At 41.2% G+C, this 17,403-nt stretch overlaps 1 protein-coding gene across 1 annotated transcript in view; it reads right to left on the bottom strand.

The window, feature by feature from the left end:
• Positions 1–17,403, bottom strand: part of LOC138098006 (uncharacterized) — a 240,996-nt gene that overhangs the window by 160,158 nt on the left and 63,435 nt on the right. The window contains 2 exon segments of the mRNA XM_068994207.1: positions 12,270–12,503; positions 14,609–14,735. Coding sequence (XP_068850308.1) covers positions 12,270–12,503; positions 14,609–14,735 — 361 coding nt within the window.

Here is a 17,403-nt window from a genome sequence, read left to right as displayed (position 1 = left end):
AAAGATATATCTGGCAATTATATTAATGCCTGTGCAGCATCTTATATTTTACAAAGCTCTTACATGCACATTATAACATTGATCTGCATGTCAATGTGGTTAATATTAGCCCATTTTACAGGTGATTGAAAAAATATTTAGACAAGTAATGATTTGTTCATGCTCTCCTAGCTACTAACATTATTGATTTGACTATGTCAAAAGCCATATCCAAATTTATGCTTCCCTTCATTCAATCATTCATTTACACACATTTATTAAAAGCCCATTTATATTTCTCTTTTTGGTATTCAGTTCAGTTCAGTTCAGTCTCTCAGTCATGTCCAACTCTTTGCGACCCTATGAATCGCAGCACGCCAGGCTTCCCTGTCCATCACCATCTCCGGAGTTCACTCAAACTCACCTCCATCAAGTAGGTGATACCATCCAGCCATCTCATCCTCTGTCGTTCCCTTCTCCTCCTGCCCCCAATCCCTCCCAGCATCAGAGTCTTTTCCAATGAATCAACTCTTCGCATGAGGTGGCCAAAGTACTGGAGTTTCAGCGTCAGCATCATTCCTTCCAAAGAACACTCAGGACTGATCTCCTTTAGAATGGACTGGTTGGATCTCCTTGCAGTCCAAGGGACTCTCAAGAGTCTTCTCCAACACCACCGTTCAAAAGCATCAGTTCTTTGGCACTCAGCTTTCTTCACAGTCCAACTCTCACATCCCTACATGACCACTGGAAAAACCATAGCCTTGACGAGATGGACCTTTGTTGGCAAAGTAATGTCTCTGCTTTTGAATATGCTATCTAGGTTGGTCATAACTTTTCTTCCAAGGAGTAAGCATCTTTTAATTTCATGGCTACAATCACCATCTGCAGTGATTTTGGACCCCCAAAAAATAAAGTCTGACACTGTTTCCACTGTTTCCCCATCTATTTCCCATGTAGTGATGGTATTACTCAATACCAAACAAATGTAAAAGGAGAACCGTTTTAATAAAACTACACAACCACACCCTAGCTGCTTACCAGGTAGCTCAGTGGTAAAGAACTTGCCTGCCAACACAGGAGGTGCTAGTTCAATCCCTGGGCCAGGGAAAATATCCTGGAGAAGGAAACGGCAACCCACACCAGTGTTCTTGCCTAGGAAATCTCATGGGTGGAAGAGCCTGGTGGGCTATCATCCATGGGGTCCCAAAAGAGTTGGACATGACTTAACAACTAAACAACTTCAGCAACAGTTTTAGGCACTGATGATAAAAACAATTAAACAAAACTTATTTTTCTTTTTGAGCTACAATCTGGTGGGGGAGGGGACAAGCAATAAATAAGATAATATCAATAGCGATAAATGCTCTACTTGATCACTAAGGATATTAAAATAATAAAAGGAAATTAGAGATATACTAGAAAATGACCAGAGGAGGAGCTATTTTATTAAGAAAATCTTGTCTCGGGAAGGGACACTTGACTTTGGACAGCAGTGTCAAGGTTAGAGGAGGAACCTCACAGCCAGAAGCCACATTTAATGCAGTGAACTTACAATAAGAATGAGCTTGGTCAGTTCAGAGAAGAGAAAGTGAAACTTGAATGAAACACACAAGCAGAAAAGCCATATGCAAGGAAATTAGAAAGGAGGATGGGAACCAGATCATGTAAAGCTTGGAGGGCCAGGTAAGGAATTTGGATTTTTAGTCTGAGTGTCATGGAGCCACTAAGGGAGCTTAAGCAGGGGCCTGACATGCTCAGCTTTGCAGTCTACTAGGCTGACCTTTATTGGTCCTTGAGCTTAGTGATTTTTTGTTTGTTTGCTCATAAATCCTTCTCCTGCCAACCACTAGAAGCTCTGAGAGCCCCATCAGTTCAAAGCCACTGACTACTGTTTGGTACATGCATGAGGCAGATGGATATGAAAAGATAGCCAGCCTTGTTCTTTGTAATTACCAGGCCATGTGACCTTGGAGAAATTCTTTACCCTCAGCAGCCCTTTGTGACTTCACTCAGTGTTCATAAGAGAATTAGTGCCTTAAAAGTCATTGCAAAGCATTTTGTATAGATGTTGAAATATTAAAACTTATTCCCTCTGAATGTGAGTGAGTTCAAATATAGAAGCAAGTTCCTCCTCTTTAGAGAATTCAAAATGATTTGATTGTTGAATTGCATGCAAAGTGAACAAGAACTACTATTTGGTAACTAGGGCGTTCTGAACCCTGAATAAATCAGATGTGAACAGATGTAGAGAACAGACACAAAAGGACAAAGGTGGATTTATGGCATTTCAGCAGCATTTCCAATAAAATGAAGAATGTGCATATGCGTAAAATACCAAATTTTTGTAAAAGTTAAAATATTTTTCAACTATAAGGCAGTCATACTCATCTATTTGAAGTCTGTCATGTGACTCATTAGAAGTTTTAGGTTTATTCATTCATTTAAAAATATATTTATCAAGACACATTTCTAGGTGGCAAATATTCAGCGGTGAACTAAACAGACACCAGTCCCTACTCTCAAGAAGTTTGCATTCTAGTGCTGCCAAATATATTTAAGATTAAGTGACCGCCTGTCAGTATTATGTAATACAGCAGCTCATGCCCAAGTAAGGCTGGTAAAAATTGAATTGATTATTGAATTGCATGCAGAGTGAACAAGAACTACTATTGGTAACTAGGGAGCTCCACTCTGAGTAAATCAGATGTGAACACATGTACAAAACAGACACAGAGGACAGAAGAAGAGCCAGGAAAGAGCAAGAGACTTGGCTTTAGAAACAGAAGTCTGGTAAAAATATGAAGAAAATTATGGGAACTGATGAGTAGTTCACAGATTTAAAAAACCAACATATCAATTCTTGCTGTGTCCTTTAGGGCAGGTTGTGAAACTTTGTGTTTGGACTGTGGGGTCATTTAAACCTGGGTTTGAATCTCAGCTTTGAACATCTGGTCAAGTTCTCATCTCAGAAATCTCAGTTTCTCTCATCTTCAAAATCGATTTAACAACAGATTGCGCGGTTTGAAATTTGCACTTATTTGGGCATTTTAAACGCATAGTGATGAAACTGGCATAGTGGAGGCACTCAACACACATTCCTCTTCCTCCCTGCCAGAGAATATGAGACAGCGATAATCAGCTTTTTACACTGATGGCCCTGAAGCCCTTCACATCACCTAGTAACAAGGAATAGAGGCAAAAGAGCATCGAATAAATTTAATGGAAACTGAGTTTTCTTAGAAGAGAGAAATCAAGAATGGATCAACAAATACTTCTTGAAGGAATGTTTTGAAGGGCTCGAGAAATCTAATAGAGCAAAAAGAAGAAAACATGCTATATAGAAAATGATTATAAATAAAAAACAATTATAGCTACTAGTTATTTCCTACATGTAACCCACTATACTGAGCAATCTGTACGTCACATTATTTAATGCTCACAAGATCTTTATGAATTAGGTATTAGATTCCCAGTTTACAAATGAAGGAATTGAGGCCCAGGAGATTAAGTCATTTTCCAAAAGTATTGAATGCTAATAGCCAGGACTATTCATTATGGATGGTAATAATCAATAATCAGAAAAAAGCAGTCATGCTCAAGCTCTCTAGTTTTCCTAAGATCACTCTCTCCTATGAGTTATTAAAATCATTTCAATTCTTTGATATTAAATGTCACACAGAAAATAACCTCTTGCGAAATGTTGGGTTCATCATAGTTTAAGAATTAATACTTTAGGTCATTTTAATCAGTTTCTGATATATGTCGTTTTCAGAAAGCACTTCAGGGAAGAACACTGGGACCATGACTAATAATGACAAGAATATGAACTATATTCTTCATATACATACTGGAATCTGAACATTACTGAAGTCTTTTACCATCTTAAGTATTTGGGAAGCTTTCAATAAAAAATAAATTTGCCTATTTCACTGAAATTGAGCATCCTTTTTTCAGGTATAAAACTCCAAACTTATTAATTTCATGGCTATATTTTAAAATGAGAGCCAGTACTAGCTGGATGACTACTTGATAAGTGTCTCAAAAGTTCAAGAAAAGGCACTAAATATTTCACAGTATTTGTGTTTCATTCTCAGAGTAATAAAAATATGCCACCCCTTTAATAATGAATAATAGATTCTCAGTTTGATTTACATGCATGGATTAAATGTCATGTTTGAAAAGTTGCCATTTTATTCATATTGGATTTCCCTCCAGTAAAACAAAAATGGTGCCCATCTACTGCTATAATAATGATACTTTGCCACACTGAAGTGTAAGTATTAACTGGTTGATGTACTGCTTAGGACTTCCCTGGTGGCTCAGACGGTAAAGCGTCTGTCTGAAATGAGGGAGACCCGGGTTTGATCCCTGGGTCGGGAATATCCCCTGGAGGAAGAAATGGCAATCCAGTCCAATACTCTTGCCTGGAAAATTCCACGGACAGAGGAGCCTTGTAGGCTACAGTCCATGGGGTCGCAAAAAGTCGGACAGGACTGAGCGACTTCACTTCCACTTTCTTTGACTGAGTGAGTGAGTGAAGTCACTCAGTCGTGTCCAATCTTCCCGACCCAGGGATCGAACCTGGGTCTCTCACATTTCAGGCAGACACTTTACCAGCTGAGCCAGCAGGGAAGCTACTTCTTAAAGGGCTTCCCAGGTGGCACTAGCAGCAAAGAACCTGCCTGCCAATACAGGAGACTTAAGTGGGGTAGGTTCAATCCTTGGGTTTATAGGGAAGATGCCCTATAGAAGGGCGTGGCAACCCCTCCAGCATTCTTGCCTAGAGGATCCCATGGACAGAGGACCCTGGTGGGGACAGGCCATAAGCTCGCAAAGAGTCAGACACAATTGAAGCAACTTAGCATACATGAGTGCATACTTCTTAAAATTCTATATACCCATGAAATAGTTCAATAACACAGCAAGCTGAAGCCAGGTTTTCTTAGACCTTATTTCAGTGATGGCAAATTGATGTACTGAATTCTAAAAGGTTGAAGTTAGCCATTGTTCCTTCTTTCCCATTAAATCAAAGGACAATTCATTGTCACCAGTTCTTTAGGAGCCCTTATATAAGTTTTTTAGGACCACCGTAGCAAAGCTCCACTGACTGGAACATTTAAACAATAGGAACTCATTTTCTCAAAGATCTGGAAGCTAGAAGTGCAAGATCAACACGATGCCAGGATTGATTTCTTCAGAAATCTCTCTCCTTGCTTGTCTCTCTGTGCCTTCGCGTCGTCTGCTGCGGCTCCTGTGTCCTAATCTCCTCTTCTTATAAGGACACCGGTCCTACTGGATTAGGATTTACCCCAGTGTCCTCAGCTACAAGTTTACCCCAGCTGCAAGTGGGCTTTCCTTGTAGCTCAGTTGGTAATGAATCTGCCTGCAGCGCAGGAGACCTGGGTTCTATTCCTGGGTAGGGAAGATCCCCTGGAGAAGGAAATTGCAACCCACTCCAGTATTCTTGCCTGGAGAATCCCATGGGCAGAAGAGCCTGGCGGGCTATAGTCCGTGGGATTGCAAGAGTTGGACACTACTTAGCAACTGAAGCATCACCAGTGTTCTCATTATAACTTAACCTCTCAAAGAGACCTTGTCTCCAAGCATAGTCACAGTCAGAGGTCCTGGGATTTAAGATGTCAGCCCCTGTATTTGGAGAGAACATGACTCCTCTACCTATCTGCTCCCACCTCCCACACCTTCCTTTGTGCATACACACACCGTAACTCAAGGACCAGGCATTGCACACAGGAATCAAATGCCTTTTGGGTGAACCAACTCTGAATACAGATATATAATGATTCTTTTTCTTTAAGCACACAAGACTAAATTTGCAACAGCTACCCAAGCAATTTGAGAGCCCTAACTTTATTTCTCCAACTCTCGATATAGTTCTTGGTCATTTGCACATGCATGCTCAGTCATGTCTGATTCTGCAACCCCATGGACTGTAGCCTGCCAGGCTCCTCTGTCCAAGAAATTCTTCAGGCAAGATTACTGGAGTGGGTTTCCGTTTCCTACTCCAGGGGTCTTCCCAACCCAGGGATCAAACCCCCATCTCTTGCATACCCTGCATTGGCAAGTAGATTCTTGACCACCGAATCACCTGGGAAGCCCAGTTCTTGGTAATCAGTGCAGTTTAGTTCAGTCGCTCTGTCGTGTCCAACTCTTTGCAACCCCATGAAGCACAGCATCCCAGGCCTCCCTGTCCATCACCAATTACCGGAGTCCACCCAAACCCATGTCCCTCGAGTCAGTGATACCATCCAGCCATCTCATCCTCTATCATCCCCTTCTCCTCCCACCCTCAATCTTTACCCGCATCAAGGTCTTTTCAAATGAGTCAGCTCTTCACATCAGGTGGCCAAAGTATTGGAGTTTCAGTTTCAACATCAGTCCTTCCAATGAACACCCAAAACTGATCTCCTTTAGGATGGACTGGTTGGATGTCCTTGCAGTCCAAGGGACTCTCAAGGGTCTTCTCCAACACCACAGTTCAAAAGCATCAATTCTTCAGTGCTCAGCCTTCTTTATAGTCCAAGTCTCACATCCATACATGACCACTGGAAAAACCATAGCCTTGACTAGATGGACCTTTGTTGGCAAAGTAATGTCTCTGCTTTTGAATATGCTATCTAGGTTGGTCATAACTTTCCTTCTAAGGAGTAAGTGTCTTTTAATTTCATGGCTGCAATCGCCATCTGCAGTGATTTTGGAGCCCAGAAAAATATAGTCAGCCACTGTTTCCACTGGTTCCCCATCTATTTCCCATGAAGTGATGGGACCGGATGCCACGATATTAGTTTTCTGAATGTTGAGCTTTAAGCCAACTTTTTCCCTCTCCTTTTTTACTTTCATCAAGAGGCTCTGTAGTTCTTCTTCACTTTCTGCCATAAGGGTGGTGTCATCTGCATATCTGAGGTTATTGATATTTCTCCTGGCAATCTTGATTCCAGCTTGTGCTTCTTCCAGCCCAGCATTTCTCATGATGTACCCTGCATATGCTTGGTCATGCTGCAGCTGCTGCTGCTAAGTCGCTTCAGTCATGTCTGACTCTGTACGACCCCATAGAAGCCTGCTCACCAGGCTCCCTCGTCCCTGGGATTCTCCAGGCAAGGGCACTGGAGTGGGTTGCCATTTCCTTCTCCAATGCGTGAAAGTGAAAAGTGAAAGTGAAGTCGCTCAGTCATGTCCAACTCTTAGCAACCCCATGGACTGCAGCCCACCAGGCTCCTCCGTCCATGGGATTTTCTAGGCAAGAGTACTGGAGTCGGGTGCCATTGCCTTCTCCAATGCTTGGTCATAGAAGGGGCCAAATAAGTTCCTCAGGTATCCATTGCTGCATAACAAACAATTCCAAAATTCAGTGCTTAAAACAATAACATTTTTCTATGTCTCCCCATTATGTCAGTCAGAAAATCAGAGCCAACTCAGCGGAGTAACTTGCTTACCCCACAGTGTCGGCTGGGACCACTTAGTGTGACTCTTCTATTATCTATATTCCTTTCCTAAGTTTGAAGTGATTATATACTTACTCAAACCCATATGTTTATCAAACCCAAAATTATGTATTTATTTATCTCCTTTGTGTCATTAGACAGCTATGACTAATAATAGGTAAGTGTGAATGCAGGTAATGTGCTTTCAGAATAGGAATACATGCTTGCTGAAAACTAGACTTTGACACAAATTTTTTCAATTCTGTTATTTTCTTCACAAAGAGCTTAAGTTGTCTTCTATAATCAGAAAGGCCAAAATGGCTATTTTCACTTGGAAATATCAAAAATCATCTGGAGAAACTTCTTCCTTAAAATAATCAAGTTGGCGGTTAACATCAACTGATGCACTTGGGGAGGTCTCCAAGCATGACTAAGTACTCTGGAAATTTCTAGAAGGCACATCAGCAGGCTTTCATCTACCTTTCCACAGGAGAATGAGCAAGGTCAAGTCTGCTCATGCCTCGAGGAAGTCAGTTTATGAGCTCACTTCTCTGTTTTGAAAATATTTACCTAAAATATTGTTTTTGTAGTTTAAAGAGGGGAGATAAGACTAAATAAACATGAACTCATAAGACTTCAAAATAATATTTATTTCCTTATTCACTACCAGTGACAGGTTCCCCATATATAATTAGTGTTAAAATGATATCTTTTTCTCTAAATTGATGTGTTTCTTCTCAATCAGATTTATTTCTATTTTAGAAACTACTAATACCAAGATTTAGCTCTTAAGATTATCTTAACATTACCTTGTAGTATTCATTGTTGGTAACCTGAACTTACATGACTGTGAGGTAATTTGTGCACGCTCAGTTGCTAAATTGTGTCCAACCCTATGCAGCCCAATAGACTGCAGCCTGCCAGGCTCCTCTGTCCATGGGATTCTCCAGGCAGGAATACTGAAGCAGGTTGCCATTTCCTTCTCCAGGGGATCTTCCCAAATCAGGGATCAAACCCAAGTCTCTTAGGGCTCCTGCACTGGCTGGTGGATTCTTTCCCACTAGCACGACTTGGGAAGCTATAGAGGGTGCTTGTAAATACTATCCAAGGAAATTATGTCATGTGCTTGCTGTCTTCCTCAAGGAATCCTCAAAATTGCCACAATTTAGTATAAGACCAGATTTTGCCTTTAAACTAGTATTCATAAAATCTCATTATTCACACTGACAGGTGATTTTAAAAAAAAACCACAGATGTACTTATGGAATAAAATGGGGTTAAGTACCATCAAAATCAAGTAATTTTTTCCCTGTTGTAACACAAACACTCAGTCCAAGACATGGTTTTATTTCCTGTGTTGTGTAGAATAATGTGAAAAGTGAAATATATTGGCTTAAATTGAAGGAAACCATGGTCTTAATGGAATCATTACAGAAATTGCTCCAGAATGCTACATCCTTCCAGAAATAATAACCCTGTTATGTCAGCAAATTTGGAGTCAGCATGGGTTACCTGCTCCACACAAAGGGCCTGGTCATGTTCGTTAGACCTGCCTGGGGCTTAGCCCAACATGAGCATATGACCTTTCAGAAAATGTTTTAAATTCATTAATCAATGTTCTTTGCCTGCATTTTGCTGGTTTTGCTTTTTAACCTACTATTTATATCCTTTTTTAAGATGGCCCATCCCTGTACCAGTGCAAATGAGAATTTAAGCATGACAGTTCTATCTAGTAATTAATGAAACATTCTTTGGGCCCAGATACTATTACCAAAGTCCACCATATGACTGGTGTCCTTTTGTTTAGTCACTAAGTCATGTCCGACTCTTTGAGACCCCATGGACTGTAGCCCACCAGGCTCCTCTGTGCATGGAATTCTCCAGGCAAGAATACTGTGGGTTGCCATTCCCTTCCAGGGGATTTTCTCCACACAGGGACTGAACTCAGGTCTCCTTCATTGCAGGCAAATTTACCATCTGAGCCACCAGGGAAGACTGTCCCTTCTGCCTGCATAGAAATCGATGACCATCTTTCTCCCTGTTTAACATGAGTAAGATGTCTTGAACTCTCAAACAACCATATGAAGCCAGTTTCTCCTGTTCGTGGAGCAATGACCCTGACTTTGGCTTGTATTTGGAAAAGAATGACATAAATATCTTCGATGCCCTTTTATTGGTTATATACACAAACACATTTGTGTGTTTTTGTGTTATCTGATCCTACTACTGAAAAATGACACTTCTTTAAACCTTGCTGTTTTAACTGTCAGTCTCCCACAAACTGCCAGCAGAGTGACTGGCAGGCAGAACTGTGTGCTTAGTGGAAAAACTTGCTAGAACCCAGTGGAACAAGCAGAACTTTGAGCAACAGCACTTTTATTCTGAAATCAAACAGCCTCTGATAACTTCTCTTTCCCGTCAAGTTCTGGAGGTGTTGGTGCTTTGTTTGTTTCTGTTTTGTCCTGAATTTTTGTACTTTTCTTACATACACTGCTTGTGAAATACCCTAGTAGACCTCTTTGGGGATCCAGGATTTTGCTAGGTGATACCAAGGGATGGATGTAATTCAGTGACATTTTGTCAGGCTGTTAAAGAATAAACTTTCCTTGGCTGTGGCAGGAGGTAATTATTTTGGTTTGCTCGCTTCTGACACAGGGGAAGAAAACTGGAGGTTGTTATTTCAACTATTCCAAGATACTCTGTGCTCTGTTTGGCAGGAAGGGGAAATGCATTTCACTATTGGAGGAACGAGCAGGTTCTGCTTTTCCCTATGGACTTGATGCACTTCTCAACACTGCACATTTTTTGACAACATCAGTCTCTTTGCGGCTTTAGCTTCTTGTCCCCAAAGACATTCTTGATGGACCTCTTTGTCCGCTAAACGCTCCTGACATTTAATCCGTAGCACTCTCTGTTAGGGCCTTCCCCGGTGGCTCAGCAGTAAAGAATGCAACGCAGGAGATGCCGGAGATGCGGGTTGGATCGCTGGGTTGGGAAGATCCCTTGGAGAAGGAAATGGCAACCCACTCCAGTATTCTTGCCTGGAGAATCTCATGCCCAGAGAAGTCTGACGGGCCACAGTCCATGGGATGGCAAAGAGTCGGACACAACTGAGTGACTAAGCATGCATGTCAGACGTAAAACATCTACTTATGCATATGGCTCTAGATAGCAAGCTCTTGAATGACATATTCAGTAGCCCAGATCCAAGCTGTAAAAGGGTAGGCACTTAATTAAAATCTACCAGAAGAATGCAGTTGTCCATTAGGTACTGGCTGGACCCTTTTTTAAAATTATTAACTAAAATCTTAGCTGTCACCACATTCCTGAAATTGCTCTGAGATAAATAGCAGGAACCAAGATCTCGGCTCATGGGCTGAACTGCACCTGCTGCCTTCTTATCAACCTGGCCTCAAAGTCTTGTTCTACAGGGGAGTGGACTCCCCCAGGGGGTAAGTCTTCTCCATATCCTCCCTCGACTAATGCCTCTCACCTGCACCCCACACATCTTAACAAGGCTTTGGGGGGTCATTCATCAGAGAAAAAAAAAATGTTAATCAACATTGTTCTCAAGCAAAGGTTAATTCAAAAATTGTTCAAAACATGTGTTTATCACAGAAACAGACTCACACACTTAGAGAACAAATTTTCCTCCACCAGGGAGGAAAAGCGAGGGGATGGGCTAGTTAGGGAGTTTGAGGTCAACTTTTACATGCGGCTATATTTAAAATGGATAACCAACAAAGGCCTCCTGTACGGCACGGGGAACTCTGCTCAATGTTATGCGGCAGCCTGGATGGGAGAGGAGTTTGGTGGAGAATGGGTACACGTATATGTATGATGGAGTCACTCTACTCTGTACATGAAACTATCACAACATTGTTAATCAGCTATACTCCAATATAAAATTAAATGTTCAAATATATACATTTATAAGTATTTGTCATAAGTATTAAAATGAAAGTCACCTGGTAAACGTTTATGGACTTCTCCATCAGAGAGACAGAATAACTATAACGATTATAACCACAGAAACTTCTGAATTCTTACTGTGTATTGGCACTGTGTGTTTCCCCAATCACCTCATTTTTTGTAATGCCTCTGGTAAGCAGATTTTTTTAACTCCTGTTTCATGGATGAGTCAACTGAGGCTTGGTTCCTCAATGAATCTTGTCAGCCCTGGTGCCCCATGATGCCTACACTGATTGTTACAATGTTCATCCAAATTAATGGTGTAAAAAGGCAATTCTATATTAGCAATGTCTACTCTCAAGCCTGGCATCTCAAGCACCAGAACATGGTGAGGGTTCTAGAACTAGCCCAGCCTCCTCCTTTCTTCTCTTTCTTCTCAGTCTTAGTCTGCCTGGTGCTGTTGCCTGAGAAAAAGCTAAGCTTATCCTCTCTGCTTCCAAAGGTGACTCCATGATCTCGAACCCCTCACTTCTCATCCTTGCATCCATGATCACTGTCTAATCTTACTTAACCCTAGCTTCCTCCTCCAGCACTGTCTCCTCCAGAATTCCTTTGCTTGGTAAACACTTTCCCCTATATCCATAATCTATTTTCCAAACAACCTCCATCTTTTCTTCCTACCTACAGCTGGGTTCTCGCCTACAATCAGTGTCCCCAGCTGCCTACCAAGGTATACACACAATTGCACACACACAAAACATACATGTTAGTGACCTCTTGGCATGTAACACAGAGCTTGGCTCATACCAGATGCTTATTGGGTATTTGCTAAATAATGAATGAAATTCTTTCTGTTTAGTGCATGAAGTTGAATGTCTAAAACCATCTAAGGTGGAAAGCTGGACAGATAGTGATCCATGTGCAAAAAGACCAGCTTACCACATAAAAGCTTTCATGGGAAAACAATCCCACGTCATAACAGTTTCCACCGTGCTTCACTGGGCGTGCCCTGGTCTTCAGCTGCTCCTCCAGGTACCACTGCAAGACACGACCGCCTGGTTGACCGAGCAGGGACACTTTGAGGAGGCAGGAGCCTTGGGGCACCTTGTTCTTGAGACCCCTGACGCACTTCATCTGTATCTGAAGAGGCTGAGGTGACCGACTCTGCTCAACCTAAAGAAAAGACGGGTTTCTTGAATTTCTTGAACGATGCAGGAACTGGGTAAAACCACGCAATTAGCCACAATGCGTTTCTCAGGGAGGGAAAAAGTAGACAATTATTTTTACTCAACCTGTAATTGTCAGGTATTAGCTGCGATAACAGAGGCGGACTACAGGAGATGTAATTAGGGGGTCAAAAGGCATGCCTACCGATTATGTGAGGGAAAGTTTAGCCAGTTCTTAAGCGTGGTATGTTAATGATCTGTGACATCAGAAACCATTCATCTATTATAATGAGATAGAATGGACAGGAAACTAACACTTCTGAAAACCACACAGCAGGCCTCTTAAGGGATGGATGAACATGGACAGCAAGCTTGAACGGTGACGGCCCTTACCTCTCTCACTAATCAGAGATCACGGGCCCCATTGATGAGTGATGTGCAAAACAGGTCAGACTAACACCTCACCTGATCGAATGCTTGCCTTTAATTTCAACGTGAGATCACCTTGCCCCACAGGCTTCAACTGAGAGTCTAAATAAATAAAGGAAGAAGAGCATTTCTATCTGCTTCAGCCTAAAACTTGGCATGAACTGCATGTAGGTAGAGAATATGATAGAAGAGTATTTTACAGCACATTTGAATTTCATTGCTTACCTTCAGCGGGAACCAAAGGGCCATTCATTTTTAGTAAATGCTGAAAAGTTGCTACAAACTGATAAGCTGTTTAATGTCCTATTGCTTCAGATTACACAAAAATTAAACTGAGATTATTAATAACTCAAAAGTCATAAAGTCATGTTTTCCACCCTAATAGCCTTAAGGATAATTTGACCTTAAAGAATTCTCTGTTACATTGTGCTTTAAGCAAAATTAATGTCATTTTTAGAAACAGGTTACTCTCCTGGCTACCCATGTTGGTAGCACCATCCGTTAATCTGCAGTTAACAGTAAAGCAGTTTTTAATCCTGCCTAGACTTTATTTTGTGCGAGATAATATATATTTCCATATAGACAGTGTGCTTCTGGAATCAAATCACAGTTAAGTAAACAATGAAACTTGCTAAACTTTTTCTGCTTTTTTCATACAAGTCAGACAACCACTAATCAGAATAATAATTATTTTTTGGTTTAATTATAAAATCTTAATTAACAATAAAGACTTAACCTTAGCATTTTGGTTGCCAAAAATATTTTAAAAATTAACACCGTGTGAATAAATAAGACAATCTCTTTAAACCTCAAGGCAGGATTACTGAAGCAGACAGACTGAGTTATTAAACACATTCTAAATTAAACGCCTCTATGAATTTTATACTGAAATATATTGTGATAGTTTTGCATGCCAAATGTGACATTTTGTATTTCAGATTCATCTTCTGTAGTAATTTTGGAAATGTCATACAAACAAAGATTTTGTCATTTACCAATGGAATTACTATGCATGGCCGCTTAACCATCTTTTGCTGGCTCTCGTGGTTGTTTCAAGTCAGCAAGCCATAAAAAATCTTTATCTCTCTGAAACACAGCAATTTGGAAGATAATCGAATGGTGACTAGGGGGCAGAAATGCCAGTCTGAGGAATTATACCATAATCTCTCTTGCATTTACAGCCTTCCTCAGAGCGAGTGTCAGCAGAGGAGAGAGAGGAGATGGAAAATTCATCAAATGTCAAGCCTTGTCTCATTTGCATGGTGGCAAGTCGGCCTCATTGTCTAGGAAGAACCCACCCTGGCTCCTGGGACCCAGTTTCGAGGAATTCCAGTGGCTTCGTGATGGAACCTTTTAGCAATTCTATTTCAGCACAGAACCCTCCTCAAAATGAGTTGTTAAGACTTGCTAGGGATGTCCCTGGAGGTCCAGTGGCTAACACCTCATGCTTCTACTGCAGGGGGTATGGGTTCAAGCCCTGGTCGAAGAACTAGGATCCCATGTGCCACGGGGCTGGGCCAAAAAGCAAAAGGAATTAATCAATTTTTTAAAGACCTGCTAGAACTCTGTTTATCTAAAGCATGGGCTCTGCAAGAGGAAAGGCACAACAAGAAAGTGAGTCAATGAAATTGACCTTAGATTTACCTTCTTTACATCAGAGGGGAGAAGTCTCCAGAAACTCACCTTCCGGCAGGGCCAAGGCCACGCCGCTCCCTTTGACGGGTGGGTTATTTCTGGGAGGGTACCAAGCTTGGCTACACCGCCTGCTTCACAAACATTTGGATCTGCGATTACTCCTTGACTTGTAGTTCTGTAGCAGGTATAGTAAGAGGGGAGATGAAAAGAAGAGACATTGATGATGGCAGATAGTGGAAAAGTCCGCCTTTGATACAACACACAATCTGATGTAGCCCTTGCACGTTTTCTCGGAATAACAAGAGTCAGAAAAACACCACTCCACAGTGGATTCAAGTAGGGAGGTGAGTCATTTCTGAAATGAAACCCTATAAAATATGCGACTCTCTGTAAGAGGAGGGTGCGGCAGCCCACTCCGGTACTCTTGGCCTGGAGAATCTCATGGACGGGGGAGCTTGGCAGGCTACAGTCCATAGGGTCACACAGAGTGGGACATGACTGAGGCGATTTAGCAGGCACACATGCAAGAGTTCCAATTCCTAGGCCAGGAAGATAACCTGGGGAGGAAATGTCAACCCACTCCAGTATTCTTGCCTGGGAAATCCCATGGCCAGTCCACGGGGTCACAAAGAGTCGGACACGACTTAGCAACTAAACAACAACATATGAGCTAAAGATCTTCCAACAATTTAAAATGACTTGTTTTGGAAAGTACCAGATCCAATACTTGATAAAATGTGTTACCACTTCCTTTTCTGTCATCACCCCTTCAATCTTATGAATTGTTGGAGAAACCATGGGGAAGAATTATTTAAAGAAGTGAATAGCTGATATGACATAATCTTTTTATTGTTTTCAATACAATGTCCAGAGATCAAAATCTATCGTGCATGCTGTCATTTCACGTCCCACTCTTCGTAACCCCATGGACTGTAGCCTACCAGGCTCCTCTGTCCATGGGATTCTCCAGGCAAGAATACTGGCATGGGTTGCCATTTCCTTCTCCAGGGGATTTTCCTCACCCGGTGATTGAATCTAAGTTTCTTACATCTCCTACATTGGCAGATGGGATCTTTACCATTGTGCCACCTGGGAAGGCTTCAAGATCTATGTCTAGCTTCAAAATGTTCCCCAAGTTTTCCCTCCTATTAACATTTACTGGCTTGATTTGAGGTTTTTCTTTATCATCACCTGTTTTTTTTTCTCTTTCTTTTTTTTTTTTTTTTCAATCTTCACGATTCCTAACAGCCAGCATTTCCAAATTCATTTGAATTAAGAAGGATCTTGCATTTCACTTCTCCTGGCTTAAGCTTAATTCCATCAGCAGGGTCATCTGTGACAATGACAGCCCCTCCACCAGAGGAATGGCCTTTTTGGATCTCACAGCTGATTTAGTTTCCTGGGATAGAAATGATTCCCCTTAATTTAGTTAGAGCTACATTGACACAAGAGTTCATTAGGACACCCATTTGCTGGCAATTCAATTTCAAATTAAATACACTTTGTTGTAAATTTTATTACTTTTAAACTACTGTATCTATTGTCTGTAATGGCCCTATTATACAGTTATGAAGGTAAACCGATTTCATTAGTAAACATCAGACATGTTATGTAAACCACAGTGAGATGTTTTCCTCAGTTTCTTCCTTTGTTCCCACGGCAAAAAAATGTAAAGCCCTAGTGAAATATCCTAAAAACTTAATCTAAATAATTATATACTGAATTCATGATAATCATCCTAAGGTGGGGGGTAAGAAAGCAGGGTTCTCAGTTGTAATCTGCGTTCTTTGTAATTAAAGGGTTTCTAAAAATACCTTCCTTAGTTAAAAAAGAATGCGACACACATCAAAAGGTTAATAAACAGCTTCGAGAGGATGCCGGCTACCTAGAGATAAGTCTAGTGGCTTGTGGCCCCTTGGAGTCACCATACTCTAGACCAGGAGCCAGACATCACCTTACTTCTGAGTCAGGACTTGTAGCAGAGTGTTCTTTTCTCTCCTGTATACAGCTCTTATTATCACGTTTGTAATGATATAAATATACATGTATGTTTGTGTGCTATATAAAATCTAATTTTATAAAAATACCCCCATCACGTCACTTGTTCGTCCTCAGCCCGGAGGTAAACACTGGTGAAATACTGAGGTCTATTCCCCACAGCTAAGGCTTCCCTGGTGGCTCAGTGGGAAAGAACCCGACTGCCAGCGCAGGAGACGTGGGTTCAGTCCCTGGATTGGGACGATCCCCTGGAGAAGGGAATGGTAACCCACTCCGGTATTCTAGACTGGGAAATCCCATGGATAGAGAGAGGAGCTTGGCGGGCTACAGTCCTTAGGGTTGCAAAGAGTCAGACACGACTGAGCAACTGAGCCTGAGAATTCTTCACAGCTAGGTAGCAAGACTCACTGTTTTTTCTTTTACAAAATGAGGCTGATGCTGTAAATACTTTGTAACCTGTATTTCTCACTTTGTGCATTATACATATTTTCCAGGAGATAGTACAAATTTTTAGCAATGACTTCATATTTAATTTTAAGTGTCTACCGTAATTTATTTAAATAATCCCTTGTTATTAGATATTTAGGTTAGTTCAAATTTTCATGACCATAAGTTAGCCTATAATTAATTTTCTCTCGCATATAATGGGGCGCCAACATCCCTGGCTATTTGGGGATAAAGTCCTATCTCTAGAAATGTAGCATGTAGTAGGTATGCTTGTCTATACCTTATTGAGTATTGGAAGAAAACCTCAGCAATATGTAATCCTGCCCATATGGTCTACTTTTTCAAGTACTGAATAATATTCACAGACGGTTGTCAGATGATACTTTATTTTCACTGCT

Source organism: Capricornis sumatraensis, chromosome 22, assembly GCF_032405125.1.
Source record: "Capricornis sumatraensis isolate serow.1 chromosome 22, serow.2, whole genome shotgun sequence".
Classification (NCBI taxonomy): Eukaryota; Metazoa; Chordata; class Mammalia; order Artiodactyla; family Bovidae; genus Capricornis; species Capricornis sumatraensis.
The sequence above is the reverse complement of the archived record's forward strand: the minus strand, read 5'-3'. Positions and strand labels throughout refer to the sequence as shown.